The 19,679-nt window shown below is 39.5% G+C and overlaps 3 protein-coding genes across 4 annotated transcripts in view; all 3 read right to left on the minus strand.

The window, feature by feature from the left end:
• ttll12 (tubulin tyrosine ligase-like family, member 12) overlaps window positions 1-723 on the minus strand; it is a 31,800-nt gene extending 31,077 nt beyond the window's left edge. Inside the window, exon 1 of the mRNA XM_026327035.1 lies at window positions 541-723. Coding sequence (XP_026182820.1) covers window positions 541-681 — 141 coding nt within the window. The 5' untranslated portion in view covers window positions 682-723. The remainder of the gene's footprint in view (window positions 1-540) is intronic.
• A 391-nt stretch (window positions 724-1,114) lies between these two features.
• On the minus strand, window positions 1,115-6,803 carry LOC113142176 (sorting nexin-4-like). 2 transcript variants are annotated; one of them, XM_026327038.2, is made up of 14 exons: window positions 6,721-6,803; window positions 6,300-6,424; window positions 6,049-6,187; window positions 5,168-5,317; window positions 5,023-5,070; window positions 4,861-4,916; window positions 4,695-4,767; window positions 4,545-4,606; window positions 4,215-4,280; window positions 3,993-4,082; window positions 2,882-2,981; window positions 2,604-2,749; window positions 2,372-2,486; window positions 1,115-2,273 (listed from the first exon to the last, which is right to left on the minus strand). In XM_026327038.2, the coding sequence occupies exons 1-14, from the start codon at window positions 6,778-6,780 to the stop codon at window positions 2,226-2,228; spliced, it is 1,278 nt and encodes a 425-aa protein (XP_026182823.1). In that variant the 5' UTR covers window positions 6,781-6,803; the 3' UTR covers window positions 1,115-2,225. The 2 variants fall into 2 exon arrangements, with proteins under 2 accessions (XP_026182823.1, XP_026182821.1); XM_026327036.2 differs by having other exon boundaries at window positions 5,023-5,079.
• A 3,195-nt stretch (window positions 6,804-9,998) lies between these two features.
• Window positions 9,999-19,463, minus strand: pnpla3 (patatin-like phospholipase domain containing 3). The gene is made up of 9 exons (XM_026327096.1): window positions 19,277-19,463; window positions 18,327-18,559; window positions 18,163-18,228; window positions 14,627-14,836; window positions 13,199-13,259; window positions 12,906-13,082; window positions 12,589-12,721; window positions 12,349-12,456; window positions 9,999-11,445 (listed from the first exon to the last, which is right to left on the minus strand). Exons 1-9 carry the CDS (start codon window positions 19,461-19,463, stop codon window positions 11,184-11,186), a joined length of 1,437 nt encoding a protein of 478 aa, XP_026182881.1. The 3' UTR covers window positions 9,999-11,183.
• Between the last annotated feature and the right edge of the window lie 216 nt (window positions 19,464-19,679).

A 19,679-nucleotide genomic window follows, 5' to 3' on the forward strand; every position in this document is an offset into this window, starting at 1 on the left:
TTGCCTTTAATTTTTAGCACACCTCACTAATGGGACTGCTTTAACACCTTCAATATAACGTTGGTCCCCCTCTTTAACCCGGCATATATCTATTACACCAGGCAGCACTTTTTAAGAATCATTGTCAAATTAAATATTCCACAGCGACTCGCACAGTTCGCTCACCAAACATTAGTACAAAATGGCGAATATCGAAAATATCAACTTTTTATTCAGACAGCGGGTGTTTTTTTACTTGCCGAATTTACCACCTGGACACACACACAGAGAAGCGTTATTAGCAATCTTCTTTACGGCAAGTATGTTTGCACAACAATGAAGGGGATATTAAATTATTAGATTTTTTATGCTGGTTAGGCATCTCCCGCATCTCCCACATAGAATGGGACGTGTTGTCGTCCGGGCAGCCCGCTGTCCAGATGTAGCTAGATGAAGAAAATGCCTGATAATACTAAGTTGTGTTGAGCTGCTGGACTCTTAACTCTGGCATTAAACCTACTACCACAACTACATGTTTTGACGGAGTGACTGAGTACAGACCTCATTGGTGATTTTGTGATGTAGGCTCCTCCAGTAGATCTGGGGGAGTCCTGAGGACCGCAGAGCCCCGGCGTGTAAAGCCTCGAAGGCCTGGAACTCCTCATCCCGGTTTCCATTCATAATTACTTGGTTTGTTGACATGGTGGCAGCAAGCAGCCACTCACGTGGAATTCGGTACACCCGGAAGAAAGAGCGTGACATCTGAGCTGGAAGTGCATTGTGGGAGAATTTTAAAGGGCTCCATCTACTTTGGTTCGCATGTGCAGATGCAGGTTTGATCTGACCACAGAACTAAATGTCTGAAAATCAGTGTCATGCTGTGTTTTTGAAGACCTCAGTCTGATCCATTTCAGCCAACAAAACAATGGGACTGACAGTCTTGGACAGTAACTATATACATTTGCTAGATTACTGTGCTTAAGTACAATTTTGAGGTACTTTTTACTATGTAATTTGTAGGTTGTGATTAATAATACACAACATAGTCAAAATGTATTAATTCATTAATTTTGTTTAGGAATTCAGTGATAAAATGGAGTTTATAATCATAAGACAGATAAAATACATATGTAGTCTGTGTTTTAACACATTTTATTCAAATAAATAGAATACAAGTGTGCAGCAAATAAATAGAAAAACTAGCTTCAATTAGAGCTTTAAAATTGGAAATACAGAACTTTAGGAACACTCTCACAAAGCTTACTGCTGGTGAGCATTCAGGACAGGCAATAAAATTTTTATTTACATACAGGACAAAAGGTTCAGCCAAAAAATTAAGAATAAATTCAAAGAAAGTCAAATAAAATCATCTCAGACTGATATCATGAATTTGAATGTAGCTTTCTGTGAATTAGTACAATGCATGGCCCTGGATGTGTAACATTGCATGTAAACAGCATCTTTGTGGCCTCTTCATTTTCATTAATGTAAGCAGAGCGGAGGAGGTGCCACTCAAGTAATTTGCTTTATCAATTTCATACCATTTCTTTTCAGAACAATATGCAGTATCAGAAACATATTTTAAACTGGTCTGCAGTATTAGGTCTGACTCAGTTTGTACAAACTAGACAGCTAGCAAATCTAAAGACTGACTTATTTTGAGCCTAAAATGTTAAATGTTAAAGCCTTATTTAAAACACAGCTGCTGTAGTTGTAGACACTGTCAAAAGTACATATGTCATATCACAATATCCCATGTTTTTTTTTTTAAACACATGGGTGTGAAAGCATATTCAGTACACTCAGCAGCATCTGAGATAGCCAGACCTTTAGTTGCTTGCATCAATCAAAATTTCAAAATCTTGAATTACACTTTTGGCATAACTGAACTGTCAAAGTTAATGCACTAATCCCACAATTTGATGAGCTGAACAAGTAAAACCGGTGATGTATATGTGCAGGATTGAATCGTTATTTATTATTGTTAACCGTGATCTATTGCTTTGTCCAAGTCGTGCTTTGTGTGATCGACCACTTCACTAAGCTTTTCACTCCAACAAAAGCTACTCATTATTGTACTTTAGCTGCATATGGGTGCTTTTATATGAGTACTCAAAGCTGCATTATCTTTAATGCATGTGCACTTTGTGACTTTAGTGTGTTTTCAAACCTCAACCAGAAGACATTTGCATTATTTCTTAGCATCCACAGGAGCTCCACTGAGAGTGGAAATCCTCAGGCTACGGCTACATCTTGAGGAAACATTCTTTGGCATTGCTCCACACTTGTATTCCCTGCGGGGAGAGAGCAGAAAGAAAAACACTTTTGTCATGAACATGACTGCTACATGACTGTCCTGTATCCCTCAGATAGCTGACATGCTCTTATGTACCTTTTTGCACATGCTGATTTGCATGACAGCGAAGTTTATGAGTGCTTCCCGGAGGTCTTTGTCTTTCTGCTCCTTAAAGCGCTGCACGTCCACCCATGCCCTGTCAACATGCTCTCTGCGGTGATACACAGCAGACAAACACACACAGTATGCAAAAAAGTCTTCTTTAAATAAGCACAGGACACTTTCTGCTTTCACACACAATCTGCCAGCAGCAGCTTCCATGACTCACTCGCACTCGAGTGTCTTCTCTTTGACAGTCTCTTCGCCCTCTGCTATCAGCTCCTCCAGCAGCTTCAGTCTGGCCTCTCTCTGTTCAGGTGCCTCTTGGCCAAAAAGTTTGTTGGTCATGCCCTTGAAGGAGAAGGTGCGCACTATCTGAGAAAGATAAAGATGTTATGTGAGAGGGAGTTTAAGATCCTCCCCAGTTTGACGTCACAAATTCAGCCAATGTATTAATCCCCACCTTCCTTGACATGTTAAGAGTGAGGAAACATGAGTTTAGTGTACCCCTGTAGCCAGCTCCTCACGTTGCTGCTTCTTTGAGATGAGGTCCTGGGACGCCATCTCAAGCTCAAATTGGGTCAGCTCATGTTTTCTACAAACTGCCCTGCCAAAGAAAAATGTAAAACATGAGTCTTTGCTAAGATTCCCCTAGAGTCACCTGTTTATACGCTGAAGTTCAAGTGTTTTCAACAGTTCATTTCTCACTGCTAAGCTACAAAGCTTTGTGATAGCAGTATGACTTTTATGTTCCTAACAACTCATTCATCACTCCTAAGCTAAAGTTTGGTTTGTTATGACAAAGTCAACCCATGCACTCTAATTAAAATGTCACTGGATTCATCTGTTACGGTTGTTTTGACACTTTGGCCTTGAGCATTCTGGCTAAAAACATTAGGTCTATCCAAGTAAACTTCTTAATGAGATCGAGGCTAAAAAGGTTCAGAAGGAGCAGGTGCCAAGGCCCCTTAGCAGTGCCAGCTGTGAAATAAAGGCTATTAAAATATGAGGGCATAAAAGAGCCACTTTGAGGGGCAAGTTTAGTTTTAGCTTGGGCGGACCTGTTGTTTTGTTTCAAGAACTCAATAAACCTCTTATAATATTCGCTCTCATGCATGTGTTTTTTGAGAAGTGTCTCAGGTCAAGATGAGGGCTTACTGGCCACGTTGAGGTCAGATCAGTTTGTCACAGAGGCAGATGCAGAAATCCCCAGAACAGGGGAAAACATCAGAATTTAAAATGGATTAAAACGTCAGATTTCATATCTTCTGTCAGGGAAAGTTCAAATTAAAATATTAAGAGTATGCCCATCTTCTAATTCTAAGAAAACACATGATTGTGTCCTAACTTAATTTGATGGATTCGTGTCTAGCTCAAGGAGATATTTGTTTTCAAGTTTTAGATACATGCTAAATGCTTAGACATTCCTCAGTGTTTAGAAACATCACCAGTGTGATCCAGGCCTGTAAGAAATAAATGCTTGTTGAGCTTTCAGCCAATGTCTGGTATTCACATATTCATGTTTAAATGTTGAAGCCACAAAAAAGGATTGTAGACAGCTTTTCACAGCCTGTCTCTGTATAATGTACAGTATTTCTCTAGGGTAAAAATATCTTACCTCAGAGCCTCAGCATAAAAGAGATATTCCTTCAGTTGGTCAGCATAATGTTCCTCCTCTTCTAAGATGTCATCTATTGAAGCAGCATATCTGCAGGTGTGTATCACAAACATCTATTTTTATATGCAAAACAGCTGAAAGTTGGAGTATGCTGTTTATTAGGAACAGAAATCATATTTGTTGAGGAACTGAATAAGGGGCATGATGAGATTAAAAACTCACGCATCCATATGATGGCCAGCACTTTGAAGTCCATCTCCCATCTCCTTCTCTATGGCACTCCACTCACTGCAGTGAACATGTGGATGCACACAAACACATGGAAATTAGAAAGGGGAGTCCATCCACACTGCTACTTTTCAAGAAAAATAAAGCAATAGGAAGTGGCTTTTACTTATCTCTTTGCTTCATTATTACTCTGAAAATTGCTGTTATGATGAATGTGTTTAACATCTGCATTGGCATGTAAATTACAGCTGTGCACATATTTCTATCCACTATTATTACCATCACAAAAACTTAAGTGCACGCTGTCATATGTTGTTTTCAAACCTGAAGACTCTTCCATAGTTCCCATGGACCTTGTAAACACCATAGAGTCGATCAGCAACTCTCTGGAAGAAAAATCACTAATTATGGTCTACGGTGAGTGTCATGTTCATTTACAGCAACAGGAAGTGAGGTTGTATCTATTAGACTTACTGCTCTTGCGCGGAGCAGCTGAGACGTGTGAGACTGCAGCTCATCGCTATAGTGTTTCATCTCCATAAAGCGTCTGTATAAGAGAAAATAAATACAGCAATTAAGTTTTGACAGCACTTCAGCTGAGCCACTGTTACAGTGTGTTTAGAAAAAAAAAAAAACTTACTTATCTGGATTTCTCACCCTAAAGGTGGCACTCAGAGCTCTTAGCCTGGAGTCTGCCTGCAATAGGAGGAACAGGATGGGCTCAAGCACTGTCAACACTGAAAAGATTAGTATTAACTTCCTGCAACAACACAGAACTAGCATCTCCACAAATGTCCAGTACCTTTGCCTGAAATCCTGTCTCATACACCACTTCCTTCCAGCCATGTTCCTGCCACACATAATGGATCAGAAAAAGAGAGATGAGCCACAGATTTATAAACGATCACTTAAAACTGCTAGACTTGACTCCGAGCTGCACCATATACCTCGGTGAGGAAGTGGTAGAGGATCTTGTCATTGGAGAGGACTGGATGAGAAGCAACACGAAGCAGAAAGTTCTCCAGACCGACCCTACGGCGCTCTACAAAGTCTGGGTCCATGTTGTCTGCCGACAGCTTGTGCCACACAAACTCTGCCTACATGCAAGAGACATTCCAATTTGTCACTTGACTTTTTAAGACTCTTTCTTTCTTTAAACTTGAATAAAGTTTGGTCAAATCTAAGTGGATGTGGTGAAAGTTTAAATGTACACCTTGTCCAATCAGTTGTTTAACGTTATTAAAACAGAAAGATGGGAGAGGCTGATGACAGAACAGGAGAAAATGTTTCTTTGTCTACGACAGAAAACAGCCTTTTTCATTAAGGAGGACTCAGAAACCTGTTAGCCTTTGCTATTATTGCTACTTTTATTGCTGTATCAATATGTAATACACATATCTCCACCTTAGTAAAAACTATTTTAGATTAAGAGACACTGTGTGTAAGATAAGATGGTATATTAGTTTTTAGTTTCAGGTATTTTTGGGCAGTTTATGAATATTATAAATGTCTTTAATTTCCCTGTCTGGTTCAGCTGTTCAGCTCACCTTTAGGGCAGCTTCCCCATATAAAACCCCATAAAGACCTGTTGCTAATGTGATGTGAGAACAACACAGTGAGAACAACAACGTAGCTCAGTTACCCTAAAGAGCAGAAGGTGTTACCAGCATCTGCTGCAGAACTTGTGTAACCACCTTCAGTGAAACTGGTTCAATTGCTAACATGTCAGCAGATCTGAAGTCTTCTCAATCTACTGGTCTTTGAGGGGCAGCTCTGTCTATTTGACATTTCTTGTATGGGTGCATCCATTGAACCTCACTTCACTCACCCTCTTCTCGGGCAGAGGTGGAACAATGATGTACGGATAGGTAACAACCAGGTAGTTCCGCAGCAGTTCAAATTCGCTGTATCGCCTCCACAGGGAGTCAGGGGCTGGGTTACGACCATCAGCGACTGCATCCATTGGCCTGTAAAGATGGAGCCACAGGACAACACAGAGGAAGTGCAGTCAAAAAATCAACTCTGCTCAACTCACAGCAGTAACTTAGAAACGACGGGCAAGCAGCATGCTGTTCTCACCGTGTTTCAATCAGGTACACGGTGAAGGTCTCCTGCATGTTCACAGCGTTTTTGCCACTCCTTTTTTCGGCCTCAGCGACACACATCTCCATCCTGCGCAGGAGAGTGGAGCCCTCTTCCCCCATCTGAGCAGCACAAGACAAGACGTCAGAAACCACTTCTGCTGCTTTTTGGTAGTTCGAGCAAATGTTAGCCGGCTGCTGTCCATTTAAACTAATGTTACCAAATATTAAAAAGTCAAGTTATGATACGTGACCTCATTGTCCATTTTGACAACAACCATTTTAACAGCGCACACGCCTAAATTGCCGTAAACGTAAGTTTAAGCTAATTCTGCCACAGACTCTGAACCTTCAGGTTTGCCAGAATATGTAAGAGCACTTTTCAAAAATAAAACGGGAAGAGGAAGCCACTGTTTTACCGCCGTGTTTTCCGAGTCGTCGTCAGTCCCCACCAGCTCTTCCTTCCCATCCTCCGACATCTTTCCTACCGATGCTGTGGGTGAGCCGGGACGCATGCGCACAGCAACACATCATCCAACAGCTGACCTCCTGCTTCTTGAATTTCAGAAGACGAGGAGGAAACTCCGTGGAGACAAAGCTTCCTCTATTGCTGCCCCCAGGTTGTGGAACAATTTGCCTTTGTATGTAAGACAAGCCCCTACATTATCCATGATTTACTGATTCACTGATTTATAGATTGTTTTACTGATAATTTTATTATTATTACTTACTTATTGTATTTTATATATTCTCTTGTTTTATGTTCACTTAATTCATGTGTTGGTTTTGGTGTACGGCACTTTGTGTCAGTTGTTGCTGTTCTTAAAGTGCCTTATAAATAAAAGTATTATTATTATTATTATTAAATTCATGAACATAAAAATGACAAAGATCGTTGGCGCCCCCTGCGTGTACATTTTAGCACTACAAGTTACTACAATAATGTAGTGATGTAGCCTGTATAGACTTTTTTGTCTACTGAAACTGTAAATTGTCTCTTTGATTGTTGTTTTAGTGTGGACTTTAGAAAGAGTAGTGAGCACATTGCAGAAGCTTATATTCAAGGCAAGTTTATTTATATAGCACAATTCATACACAGTAAAATGCTTTACAGAAATAATGCCAGTTTAAAGTACATAGGCAAACATCAAAATAAGAAACAGCAAATAGTAGAAGAACACAATTCAGATAAGGAAAAAGAATGATGTTTTTAGAAGGCATAATGTATAATATTATTATAAGGGAAGCTAACATCGACATTTTTTCAGAAATAGAATAACTTTGTAGTGCTGATTTTGAATTTTAGATTACTGGACACCACTATAAGGTATGTTGTGTCTTAATGTGGCCTGAGCTACAACATTAGTGTTACTCTGTTGTCTGAAGAACATAAAAATTAACCATTAGTCAAATGTATACAGTGGGATGATTTGAAAAACATGGGCTGTTCTTGGGTTTTTCTTCGTAAAGGTGGAGAAAAAAGCAGCAGCAGTATTAGTGCTGTTGGTGCCCCTGCACAATTGGAGATGCATACAGCAAAGTTACTCACTCTTTATTCTGCTCAGTTTTTCTTGTATTTGCAAAACCTTAAGCTGGTGACAGTGCCTTTATCAAAGGAGACATGCAGGCCTGGAAACAAATCAGCTGGCAGAAGATGAGCCGATTGCTAATGCAGACATGGATTACAAAATTAAAGTCCACAGTTTCATACTATACACTGTTGCTGAAAATATCATCACTGTTATGCAGCAAATGTAGTGAGCAGTAAGATGGCAGTGAGCAGTGAGTTACAGAACCACCTACTAGTTTACTAGTTAGTTTATTAGGGGCTACTATGAAATAGCTAATCAGTGGATCTTAACTGGCTGACAAAGGGTTAAGAAAGCTGTTGTATGTTGAAGCTTTGATACATGCTGGACTGATGAACATGTGTTAATCAATGTGCATTGTCCCATATTAAATAAAATAAACATAAACTTAGGTATGCTTTTAGTATTATAGTTACAGTTAAGTAGCCAATGTTCAACTTAATTAACTGAGCTTATAAATGTTTATTTTTGTACTCTTTACTTGTAAGTAACTTTGTGTGTCTTGCCTTGTACATTTGTATGTGCTATGATTAGTTTATTCCTAGTGAGTTTTTGAGGATTCACTCATAGCTGTGAAAACTCAGTATTCACATAGGCTACTTGTGGGTCAGTCCCAATTATTTGTGTTTTGTAATCTATAGACCTTTCCTCCCACATTATCATAGTGGCCAAATTTAAAACTAGTCTGGCATCTTTTACATTAGCAAATAGAGGTAATCTGCAAAACCTTTACATTTAGAGAGTGACCTGGGATGGAGTCAAATACCCAGCCTGTATGACGTTTTATACAAACATAGCCCATGCAGGCTTATTTTATGTAGCCTATAAATGTTTACAAGTACTGATATTTATTGTCAGGAAACTTTAGAGACAGTAGAGTGACTTTTATATCATGATACACATTGTAGCAGATGCTGATACCATGAATTGGCCTTTATAGTGGCACAGGGAAATTCATTCTACCCATTTGTTGTGTATTGTCCCTGGAAACCAAAAGCCATGCATAGGCAAACCATGTATCCTGTGTGTATCTTTGAAAGAGCATATCTATATAAAAGGGAGGTATTAAATGAGAAGCCTGAGCACAGAAGTGTATGAAAAGATCTTAGGAAGACAGGTGTGATTAATGTCCTGCACTTAAGACCATGCATGGAGGAAGAAGGATCTTCCTGGATACGCCTTAGAGACTGGGGTACTGATGAGTAAAGTAGTTTTAGGCAAACCAGAGCATCTATTGCTCTTATCTACAGTCATGTGAAAAAATTAGGACACCCTATGAAAGCCTGTGTATATTTGTAAAATTTTTGGATATATGGATATTTAATCTCAATTTTAACAATACAGATAGATTAAAGTAATATATCTAAGCAATTAAAACTGAAGAGGGGATCTTCTGTAAAATGTAATTCCACAAAAATGCATATTCTAACTGAGGCAAAAGTTAGGACACCCTCACATTTATTCCCACTTAAAATGGCTCATATCACACACAGGTGTATCACACCAGGTGCACATGATTAGTAGATCGTTACTCAGCTTTGGACAGATGAGTCCAAAATTGAATTATTTGGACACCAGAACAGAGGACATGTTTGGCTTAAACCAAAGACAGCATCCCAGGAAAAGAACCTCATACCAACTGTGAAGCATGGAGGTGGTAGTGTCATGGTTTGGGGCTGCTTTGCTGCAGCAGGACCTGGTCATCTCACCATCATAGAATCCACCATGAATTCTACTGTGTATCAGAGGGTGCAAATAAAACGCAATCTAGCATTGCTTGTTCTGCTGATTTCAAGAAAGCCTTTGATGATATCCACAGACACCTTTTAGATGATATGTCATGTTAATCTGATGTGGTATTAGAGGTACATTACCATTAATACCCTGCGAAAGGATCTAAGGTCATGGTTAGATTGGCTGTTTTACTGCTCCTTTTGGGATACAGTAGTGGAGGTGCCTTGATCATCTGCTCACCAAAAAGATCTTTAACTGGAATAGACTGCACAATTCTTTGTAGTTTAGAGTTAGCAGTAAGATTTTCTATTTCTGATTTACATTTTATTTTTTGGTTGACAATGAGCTACAACATAGTCACAGTCAATGCTGGTTTTCATATTTTTTCACAATAAATTAGGACATAAAAGCAACACAAAGAATTAAAATCACTATGGCATAGTTAATTACTTCATGATTCAGTCATTCATAAGCTATATTATCTGGCATTAAGTACAGAGATACTTGAGTAACTTAGTTTCCATGTAAAGTGTTTTATGAAAAGTCTGGCCTTTAGTAACATGGCATCCTTCCTTTGCTGCTGAGGAAGATTTTCATTTTGTGTTTCATTGCCTCATGTGGAGTCATTTGACAAATCATATGTTTGGAAAACAAATCAGTTTAAAAAAGCTCATTTGTTTTTGCTGACTAAAGGTAAAAAGTTGTCTATGATGAATACATTGTTATGGTGAGATTCATAGCAAATAGATGGCAATGTCTGTCATGCAAATTGCAGGCTTTGAACTGTTCTTACTGTCTATTGTCATCACATGGTACAGGATACTAAAACTAATCCATCCATTTAAAAAGGTTGAATTCTAGGAAAATATCAGTAAGTGATAAGTGACTGAAGTGGATTTAAAGGCTGAAGGTGAGATAATAGTGGTTAGCGGTTACTAATTCTCTGCATTAATTAATATCTAATAAGCACAATGTCAGTGAATCAAATTAGCAAATGTAGTCATAGCAGTGATCTCTGCAGAAAAGGACCATTGTAGTTGTGTCAAACATCTAACAGCAGCCACCTGGCACCAATAATGGAAGTCTGAGTGGATCGTGTTGGCTAAAAGACACCAAACAGCACATGGAGATATCATACAACAATAACAATTAACAGAAAAAAATCAAAATATTAGACAGAAGAACAAAAACATTTGTATAAGACAAAGAATACTTGATTCAGTTAACTCTGTTGGAATGAGGTTTGAATATTACTTCTGATTACATTGTACATTGTAAAGAAATGGATAGGTAAATGTTAGTCTGTAAAACTGGGCACATTCCTGTGGTATATGTCTAAACATGTCCATGATCCCTAGAGTGTCTTCCAGACAAGTGATTGAAATATAATACACTTTGTGCTAATTGGAGTGTTCAGAGTCAGTGGGACCAATGTGTTTCCTTAAAACATCTAGGCACTATTGCTTATAGGTTGATTTCTTTTAACTGATCCACTACTACCTCTCACACAGAGTGGAAATTTGATCATATCATCCTCAGAGTGCAGGTCCTGACATGTTTCACTGCTCTGTGTGGCCGTGTGTTTCAGCTTCAGAGCCAACAAAGAAGTAGACTTGCTGTGGAGAGGCAGGAGCAACACGAGGGTGACGGTGGTGGTGGGAGGAGGATGGGGAAGAAGAGGAAGAGGTAGATTTTGGAATCTCTCTATAGTTGCCCTGGAGGTCAATGGAGGAGAGAGCAGGCAGGTTGTTTCTTTGCATGGGTCTGTCATACTCAGTTGGCAGAGGTGGCACGCTCAAGCATTTCCTCAGGCACGGCTCACTGGAAAGTCATTGACACATCAGGAGGTGGACCCCTTTTCTGTCATTATATCGTCTTATTGTTATTTTATTAGTTTTAATATTTGTTTTCAATGGGATTAATCATTAAGCATGATTAAGCATGTGTGTCTAATGTCAGCTGGAAGCTGTGGACTGGGTTAACCTGAAATATATTAGAGATGCGCCGATTGCAATTTTCTTGGCCAATTCCGATTTCTGATTTTTCAGTAGTTGTGACCTGCCGATTCAGATTTTTGCTGATTCAGATTTTTTTTTAAGAACTGTAATGAAAGCATATACAGAAATATTTTCTTCGATTAAATTTTTTATTTTATAATAAAAGAAATAATTACAGGATCTTCTCACAACAAAATAAAGCGCTTTGTGCCTTGAAAAAGGTATGAGTTCCTGTAACTAACATAGTAGTTATACTAACAAAAATCTTCTTCTCCTCAATGAAATGATTTATTTTATAATAAAAGAAATTAATAAAGGATATAGCATCTTCTCATAACAAAATAAAGTGCTCTGCGCCTTGAAAAAGTTGGAAATAAAATATAACTAACAAAAATGGTTGTTCACCCACGCTGTATTTTAGCCTTACAAATGTTACAAACTGATCATTGTATCTTCACTTGCAGAAAAGAACTTCCACACCAATGACTGTGAGTGTGCGAGTGGCTGTGACATCGTCTTTGTCGCTGGCAATAAAAGGATCGGCTCAGAATCGGCAAGTCGTGAGACTGATGCATGCGAAAAATCGGCCAATCACTGGCCGGTCAATCGGTGCATCTCTAAAATATATGCCTTTAATAAAATGTCTATTTGTACTGTTCTGCATCAATCTTTCAAAGACAGAAAATCACTGTGATTCCAAAGAAAGGACACTATGTGGATAAATCACCTGATGGAGGTGGTTGATTCTCCCTTCCAGGTCTGTCGGTACAAGTTACCTGCCACCTCAAACAACCAGCGCATGTCGGCTGGCACCTCTGGCATCCATTCCACAAACCTGGGGCAGAGCAGAAATTAAATTACACATGCAACATGGTTACAGAACTGACTCTTGCTATGAGATGGGTGGAGTGGAAATGAGTTTGAGGTGCAGTGCTCTTTTGAGATACTAAAATCGATGAGACCTCACCTTTGGGCTGCTGAGTAGGCTGACTGTACAGGAAGTGTGTACGGCATAAGCATGTAGGAAGCCACTCTCACTGGCAGCATCTCTGACACCTTAGCATACAGGCCGGGTTTGTCTTGGCAAGCCTGGCAGAACACTGGCACGCACACACACACAGAACAGAACCAGCCCATAGCATGGCATGTTTACTTTGGAATGCTAGTTACTTGCACAGCAGGTAAAATGGGCATAAAGCAATCCCTATTACAATCACCATCAAATGCAAAAACTCGGTTCAAAGTCTTCATGGCTACAAGCCAAAAATCTGAGATGATGTGCACCTTTCTTAAGTGCGGTAGGCAGAATCATCTGTTCATCCAGCCACCAGTGCGGTTCACGCAGCAGGCGAAGCCTCCGGAGCACCCACTCCCTGGTGGTTTCAGTAGGATTGCAACAGCAGTCAGACGGGCTCTCTGGCAGGGAGGGTCCAGGGGTTGGATGCACCAGCATCAGCAGGTCTAGTACCACAATGACACCAATGACATGGTCCAAAGGTTAAGGCTGATAGGGATACATCACAATTGGGCAAGCTTATATGACACCTACCATGCCAACTCAGTAGCAAAGTACTCACTGTTCTCTTCTAGGAAGCGCAGAGCATCTTTATACCCACTCTGACACATCTCAGCCAGCACCTGACAGGAGGAAAACATACATCTCATACACATGACAAAAATAAATCTGACTTTCTTCAGACCTACTAAATTCACATTACTGAACCATGAGTTAAAGTTCCTATTTAAAAATAATATAGTAATAATAGTAATAGAAAGCTGTAACTGAGGTTTGTATGTTCTTTTGTTTGTTAGAGTGATGTAAAGTTAGGATCATGGACTCATTTTTTTTTTTTACTCATTTTCAGCCTGACCTGCTGTCAGGTATGCTCATTTTTCTATTTCAGTTATAAGAGGGACTCACTGAAATGGCTTTGCATACATGTGGCAGAGAAGACAAAAAAGCTAAAGAACTGTCATTTTAACCATTTTTGTAGGCCTACTGTATGACAATTTGTTTCTTTTACGTTGATAATTTCGTTATTTTCAATTAAACATTTTAAATCTTCATATTGAAGGCACACATTGAGTGGAAAAGAAGAAGAAAATATCTGACAAGTCTGGTTGTATTTCCAGCCAAAGCACGAAGCTCAAAGGTGGTGTGTGTCATTTAGATATCCTATCTTTTAGCAAGTAAACTATTTCCTGTAGCTGTCATTATGACATGGACATATCAGTGGTCAGTTTGTTAGATTGCAAAAGAGCAACTTCTTCAATAAAACAAGAGCTCTAACATCAGCAGAGCTGCTCACAGCCAATCCACTGGCTTAAATGCTCAGACCACAGGGGTCATGGGTCAAAAAACAGACTTCTGTCTTGTTTCATATTCAAGGTCTGTGTTGTATTTGCCAACAGAGAAGTCACTAGGTAAAGCATTCTAGTTGAGAAGTTACTCCCCACCCATGGAATGTGGTAGTAACAGGAAACCCAGGTTACAGAGATTCTCACTTATATAACTGTAGGACCCAAACAGCCCAACACACACGTGAGGGAAGTGGTAAGGTTGTATAACAACAACATAACAAACAGCTCTACCCCAACAGGGTCAGAGCTCATGTCGTATTAAAAATTACCTAACAGTCAGCATGGCAGCAGAGAATAACACAGGACACATGGGATAAAGGTAAAACTTCCACATTCTACTTCCTGCCAGGTATGTGAAAAAGGTGTAAAGGAAGATTACAGTAACATGATCAACATAAAGAATCCCCTTTAGGTAGAAATCTAAAATATTATCCTGAGAAATCAGCAACAGAGAAAAGAGAAATGTTTTACTCTTCAATGTGAATGTTTTAGATTTACATAGCATCACAACATGGAAACATGATGGCTTTTAAAGGTTTATATTTTCTGGCCCATTAGCGGGTAAATGTATTTCTTTTGTTTTGAAGTTTGTTGTGGAGTACTTTTGGGTCTGAATGTGTCTCTAATGTTTACATGTGACCTACCTTGGGTTCAGGGGGAAACAGGGCCCTGGTGAGGCGGTACATGTTGCCCAGGTTCATCTGGATGCTGGTGTTGGTGAAGCGCAGCTCGTGGAAGCTGGTGGAGTTGTCACGGGGACAAATGTCACTCTCGCCTGAAAATGGGGAGATGGTGATGGTGTTCTTCAGCTCTGACTGCGGCAGGTTGTTGCTGATCCCGCCGTCCACATAACGCTAAACATGCAGAAACAAAGGAAGAGACAGAGATGTTGTGTTCTATCTTTCATTCAAAAGTTTAAACTTTGCTGACGGAGCAGGCTGTAATACCTTTGACTCACTGCACTCTGTCAACCTGTCATTCATTCAGAACAGAATTCCCTGAAACACGCAGGATATTGTTCTCTGCTGCTGTACCATGATAATGGAGCCAGACGCCACACAAAGCCTTATCTCTATCCACAAATTCCCAACCATTGCCTCCTTGGTCTACTGTTGCTCTGACACTTTCAGAACCAAAAACCCAACTACTCTGTATATCAGAACTGCATCCTGTCAGTCATGAGATCCTTGTATGCACAGGTGACACAGTATTCATTTATGTATTGAAATGCTCCATTTCAGAAAATGAAAAGAGGACTTTCTCATTTTAAAGTGATTAAAATGTAACATAGTAGGAATTGACCATATTCTAAGTGCCTGTTGTAAAATCCCACTGGGTTTGGCAGACATGCAGCCAGCAGATTAAACTGAACCACAGCCTTTGTGTCAGCAATGGCCAGCCTGACAGAATATAGGTCAGTGCAAAAACAGGTCAGGATCATTTAGTGTGTATACAAACGTATACAAATCTGTACTTCATACTTACAGTCCTTTCAGGTTTTCTACAATAGTATTAGTACATTTTGTACATGTACTTATGGTCCCTGCAGGATGAATCCCAGTGACACGATGATCTCCTGACTTCTCGTCTACTGTTATCATAAGGCTAAAGTGTACTGTTTAAGTGAAACACCCCAACAGCTACTGGACTGTATATGTGGTACAGCTGTGTTTCCTGCATAATCAAGTGTAATCACTTGGGTGTGATTCATAAACCTTCGCACTAAAGTCGTCATTGTATCAGAATTTTAATCATGTCCAATAATTTCATTTATGATCAAATACTTGTAAAACTAATCACATTCCTGTCAGCCTCAACTGTACTTTGTATTCCATGATAATTAGCAGCTGTTCAGATGGCTGTACACTATATACCTTGGTAGTCTAAGTTCTAAGTTCATTAAAAATAAATGAAGCTGCCTCAACAAACCAATACGACTCAGGCTTTAGAACAAGCAAAACTGATGTTACCTCTCCATTACCTGTACTGTCATTTCCTAACTTTATATTTGTTTACTGGATGTAACGCTCTAAATATCAGCAGTGAGAATATACCCCAATTTTCTAACACATCACTCAGTGCAAGTAACTGAAGAGCTCTGAAACTTCTACAGTTACATAAGTAGATTTTATCGGTGACTTAATTAAAAGAAATGATCTAACTGATAAAATCTTAATTTAATCCGATGAAATGTGATGATCAAAAATGATAGCTGTGTTCTGACTCTTTAAATTATACTTGTAATAAACTGGAATAAATGAATTTTAAAAAGCATAACAGTTGAACACTGTCTCCATTCTTCTTATTATTTGTACCAAACAACATAATCCTTCCAAGGGACTTTCTTAGAATTTACAGTTACATATCACATCATTTATAGAAAATACTGTAGGAAACTATGTGGATACACAATATTTTTACTGAATTTCCTAAAAAGAAAGCCTAAAAATTAACGATTGTTTTTGACACATACATAATGTATTTGGCTGTTCTCCACAATACTAATACAGGTTAATGCACAGCTAGAAGGCGTCAAGGCAGAGCACAGAACACAATGTACACAATTCACAGATAACAACTGTAGGCTCAGTACTGAATGTACAGCTCGGGAACAGGTACACACTTTAGCTAAATCCAGCAGCGGTTTGTTGGACTTGCAATGTTGCCTCTGGTGATTGGCACCAGCACTCAGCACGTTCAGTCCCAACAAAGAGAATGTTTGTCCAGTTCCTGGGGACTGAAGCGTTACTGCCAGGATGCTGATCTAAAACTACAGAAGACTAAACCACTTTACCATTTAAATATTGGTGTTACCACTGTTATTGTATGCATTTACGTTATATTTTATGTAATCATGCTGATGATCTGTCTTGACTGTACTTTTTTCATTTTGTTATTACTATAGAAGTGAAGCCGACTTCAATCTGACTGCCCTAGCTATCATTAGTAACTGACATTTATATAGGGACATAAACACAATCACCCCAGCTCTGTGTATCTGGATGAGATCACTGTCAAAGTCCAATAACAGCTGATAAAAGCTTTGAGAGAAACCATGAGCAGCAGCTAAAATGATGATCACAATTCTTTATTTAAACATACAAATGACCAGTGATGATCATTTGTATAAAAAAAAGATGATCTCACAGCAATCTTACACATTTATCTGTATTATCATGATCTGCACCGAAATGCAATCCAAATGCTCTTCAAATTACAAATCAGAATCTACTTCTAATACCACATTTCTCAATCTGACACTGTCTCAAACCAGTCCATGTGATTACTGTCTTTGCCTCAGAAGTTTCCTTCTCCTTTTACAAGTTCTCCTTTAGCTTTCTAACTAACCAATGCCTTTGATCACATGTAGTAGCTATTATGGAAGAAGACATAACATTGTGAACAAGGCAGGTTCTTGCCAACTGTGGAAGGGTGGGCTGGCAGATATCCTGGGTGGGCAATTATTAGGATAAATTCAGAACAATTATTTATTTATTTATTCATTCATTTAACACACATTACAACGCTTCCATGATTTTGAATAGACTACTAAACAGAACGTGTAATTTACTAGAGGTTCTGACAAATTTGAATTGTTTGAGTCTATTTAAAAATAAATCAATTTTATTTTAATCATTTTGACTGAATGATTCAATGACTCACTCATAAAGGCTTCACTTGTTTCACTTCACTTCACTTCTTGCTGGAGCCACTAACAGCCTTCCTTATTGGCACCAAAAATCTATTCATTGCACGCAAATACTCCTGCTTGTTATCGCTCGTGTTCTCGTCTGTCAGAAACTGAATCTGCTTCTCTGCACTGAAGACGAGTCGCGTGGAGAGTATACCAGCTTTCAGCCAATAAAAACTGAATTTTTCTGGTGTTACTTTTTGATTTTTGGTTGGGGCAGTCTGCAGCATTCCCTCAAACTTCTTAACACGTAGCCCGCCTTTGATCGCCTTTGCCAAAGCACAAATTGTAAAAACTAATAGATAAATTCTGTCTTTCACTAAATTCTAATTGGATGTGCAAGCCTGACATTTGGGTGGGCTAACCCCACCCCTGCCCATGCCTAGATCCGGCCCTGACTGTGAAATATTATTTTGTGCAAGTAACTGTGGATCCCTAATGTGGAAAGAAAAGCTAAACCTTTACAAGGAGTAATTCCCTAACACCTACCACGCCTCTGAAGGATGGAGGAATCAGGCCACAGTAGATGGGGATAAAACAGCTACAGATCAGCGCCTGTGGACAGATGACAGGGTTAATGAGTGGATATCATTTCCTCAGGTTTGCATTATTGCAAGCCCTATGCTTCTCCAGAATTAAAAGGTAACTTGTACCTGAATGAGTTCCTCTTTAGAGCTAAACTCTGACACCAGCACATTCTCCCCATTAGATACCCTGGTTAGTGAAATACACAGCCGTCCAGAGACCAGGGTGTGTGCATCAGAGGGCAGCTCATTATCCAGGCCTGACCTAATCACCTTGATCAGGTTGAAGGTGGGGTGAAGGGGGCCCAGGTTCCTCTTCCTTGCCTCCTTCGCTAGGAAGATCACATCTTCACAGCATTTGGCTAGGAAAAACAGTGCAAAAGGAGAAGTTAGAGTGCATGAATGAGACTTTGAAGATACACAATCAATCCAATCAATCAATTGCAAACAAAAACACACTGCTTGTCAGGTGTCAACTTCCAACTGAATAGTAATTTTTTACCAAAGCAACCAGAAGTGAGTGGCCAACAGTGACCTGCGCTTTCTTTCGAAAGCTGAGGTTACCTGAGGTCCTTATTGGACAGAAGCCAGTCTGCATTCACGCATCTACTGATACCAGCCAGCACAAAAGGGAAAGCGAAAGGGTGACCCTGACTCACAGAGTCTACAGAGAGTGCAGGGATGTTTAAAATTTTAAGCATAGTTATTGTTGGCATTAAGAGGAGACTGAGAAAAGGAGCTTTATCTGGCCAAATATCTGGCTGTACATCTATTTTAATATAAGATTTTGTCATGTTATTTTGTTTTGTTATGTTAAAAAACACACCTTTGGGCCAGTTTAGTAAAAACATTGAACAAAAATCTGCAGAAATTAACTACAACTATTGAAAACATATTTTCTCATACAAATACCAAAATTAAATAGTCAATAATATTAATACCATTAATAATAATAACTATTATTATTACAATAGCTATTATTATAATAAAGATTATTATTATTATTATAAAGAGGACTTCCGGATTCCTTCATATTCTGCATAAATTTTCAGGCTCCGAGCCACAGCGGTGTGTCTTACTTAAAGATGCCCGGCTGGCGAGCACCGAGGCGGTCAGAGCACCGGCAGAAGCCCCGTATAACTTTGTGGCCCCTTTAACGAGGTAGGGCGCATTTTCCAGCAGGCAGCTTGCAACTCCGATGTGGTAAACCCCCAGGAACCCACACCCGGCGAAAGACAGGTTCCAGCCGCCGTTTAGGTCGAACATGTCGAATCATGAGGAGCCCTAACAGTGGAAAGATCACCCTGAGTGGGGAAGCCCCACCGATGATTCCGCGTCTCCACGGACCGAAACGGACTAGAACACTCAACAGGTCAAAAACTGGCTGTATATAGGGAGGTGAGGGGAGGGGCCATGGCTAGGGATGCATTCAAAGGCTGTCAGAACTATCGCTACCCCGATATCAGCACTCCAACAGGGTGT

The sequence above is a fragment of the Mastacembelus armatus genome, chromosome 23 (genome assembly GCF_900324485.2).
Source record: "Mastacembelus armatus chromosome 23, fMasArm1.2, whole genome shotgun sequence".
Classification (NCBI taxonomy): Eukaryota; Metazoa; Chordata; class Actinopteri; order Synbranchiformes; family Mastacembelidae; genus Mastacembelus; species Mastacembelus armatus.